This window comes from Pteropus vampyrus, unplaced genomic scaffold (assembly GCF_000151845.1).
Source record: "Pteropus vampyrus isolate Shadow unplaced genomic scaffold, Pvam_2.0 Scaffold251, whole genome shotgun sequence".
Taxonomy (NCBI): domain Eukaryota; kingdom Metazoa; phylum Chordata; class Mammalia; order Chiroptera; family Pteropodidae; genus Pteropus; species Pteropus vampyrus.
The window spans coordinates 1,646,833-1,648,169 of record NW_011889032.1 but is presented as its reverse complement, the minus strand read 5'-3'; the positions used below and the strand labels follow the sequence as shown (position 1 = coordinate 1,648,169).

At 46.6% G+C, this 1,337-nt stretch overlaps 1 protein-coding gene across 1 annotated transcript in view; it reads right to left on the bottom strand.

The window, feature by feature from the left end:
• Positions 1-1,337, bottom strand: part of TMEM211 (transmembrane protein 211) — a 3,607-nt gene continuing 2,270 nt past the window's right edge. Inside the window, exon 3 of the mRNA XM_011374657.1 lies at positions 1-263. Within this exon, the coding sequence (XP_011372959.1) occupies positions 1-263 (263 nt within the window). The remainder of the gene's footprint in view (positions 264-1,337) is intronic.

The following is a 1,337-nucleotide window of genomic DNA, read 5'->3' as shown; positions in this document are numbered from 1 at the left end:
TTATTTGCTTATTTCTGGCACTAGGATGATTTTCTCAGTGTCATTGGAGAAGAGGATGGTCCTCCCCTGAACTTTGGTCATGCGGGAACAGCTGATCACAGGCAGGAGGCTGGCCAGGACTGCATTGAGGATAGCGGTCCCATAGCCCCAGGCCAGTTTGCAGTGTCCACTGTAGTACACAGAAGAGGCACCGCAGGCTTCCTTGGCAAATGGGGAGGCCAGGCTGGTGGGGAAAACCAGCAGGCCCACAATGGTGGTGGTGGCTTGAGAAAGCAGGAAGGAAAACCAGCGTGTCGGTCAGGGGCTGTGGACTAACCTTCCATCCTGGGACTCACTTATCCACCTTCCTGTTCACCTACCCATCTATCCACCCACCCCTCCATCTAGCCATTTATCCATCCATTCATTTGCTTATTTATCAGCTCATCTATCCTTTCAAAAAAATTTTATTAAAGGATAGTTGATAAACAATATTGTCTTAGTTTCAGGTATGCAACATAGTGATTTGACAGTTATATACCTTACAGTGTGATCACAATAAGTCTAGTAACCATCTGTCACCATGCAAAGTTATGTATCATAATAACTCATCTACCTATCACTCAATTACCTTTCCACCCATCTATCCATCTAGTCATCTATCCATTCAACCATATTTCAATCCACTCATTCTCTCCACCCCTATATCCACCTATTCATTCACTCATCTACCCATCTATCCACCTGCCCACTTAGCCACCTGCCCCCAACCCATTCCTCCAGCCAGCCAGCCAGCCAGCCAGCCATCCTCCATTCATCCATCCATATTCTAATCTACCCATTTTCCTTATCTATCCATCCACCCATCCATCCATCCACTAATATATCCATTATTCATCCATCAGTTCATCCACCCACTTACCCACCCATTCATTCATTTATTCACCAACCAACCCATCCATCCATGCATTTGTTCACCAAAACTGTTAGAGGTGCTGTGGTGGGCACTGTTGAGACTAAAGAAATGGACCGTTCGCCTCCTCACCTTAGGCACTCCTCGTGGAGAAGAATCAGATGAACCCTCAGCCTCCCTTGCTGCCCTAAAGCCACACTGGTCCACTCACAGTTCCCTGCACTTGCTCTCTTGTTTCCATGACTTTGCCCCTAATGTTCCCATTACCTGAAATACCCTCCTACATTTGGCTAACTCCCACTTGTCCTCCCAGCCTCAGCTTAAGTGATACCTCCTCCAGGAAGCCTTCCTTAACACTCTCTATCCACCTAGAATTTTTTCTTGCGTCTTGTGCTCATCCTTATTGTGTCAAACATCCATTGAGTTGTAAATGCCTGACATACCC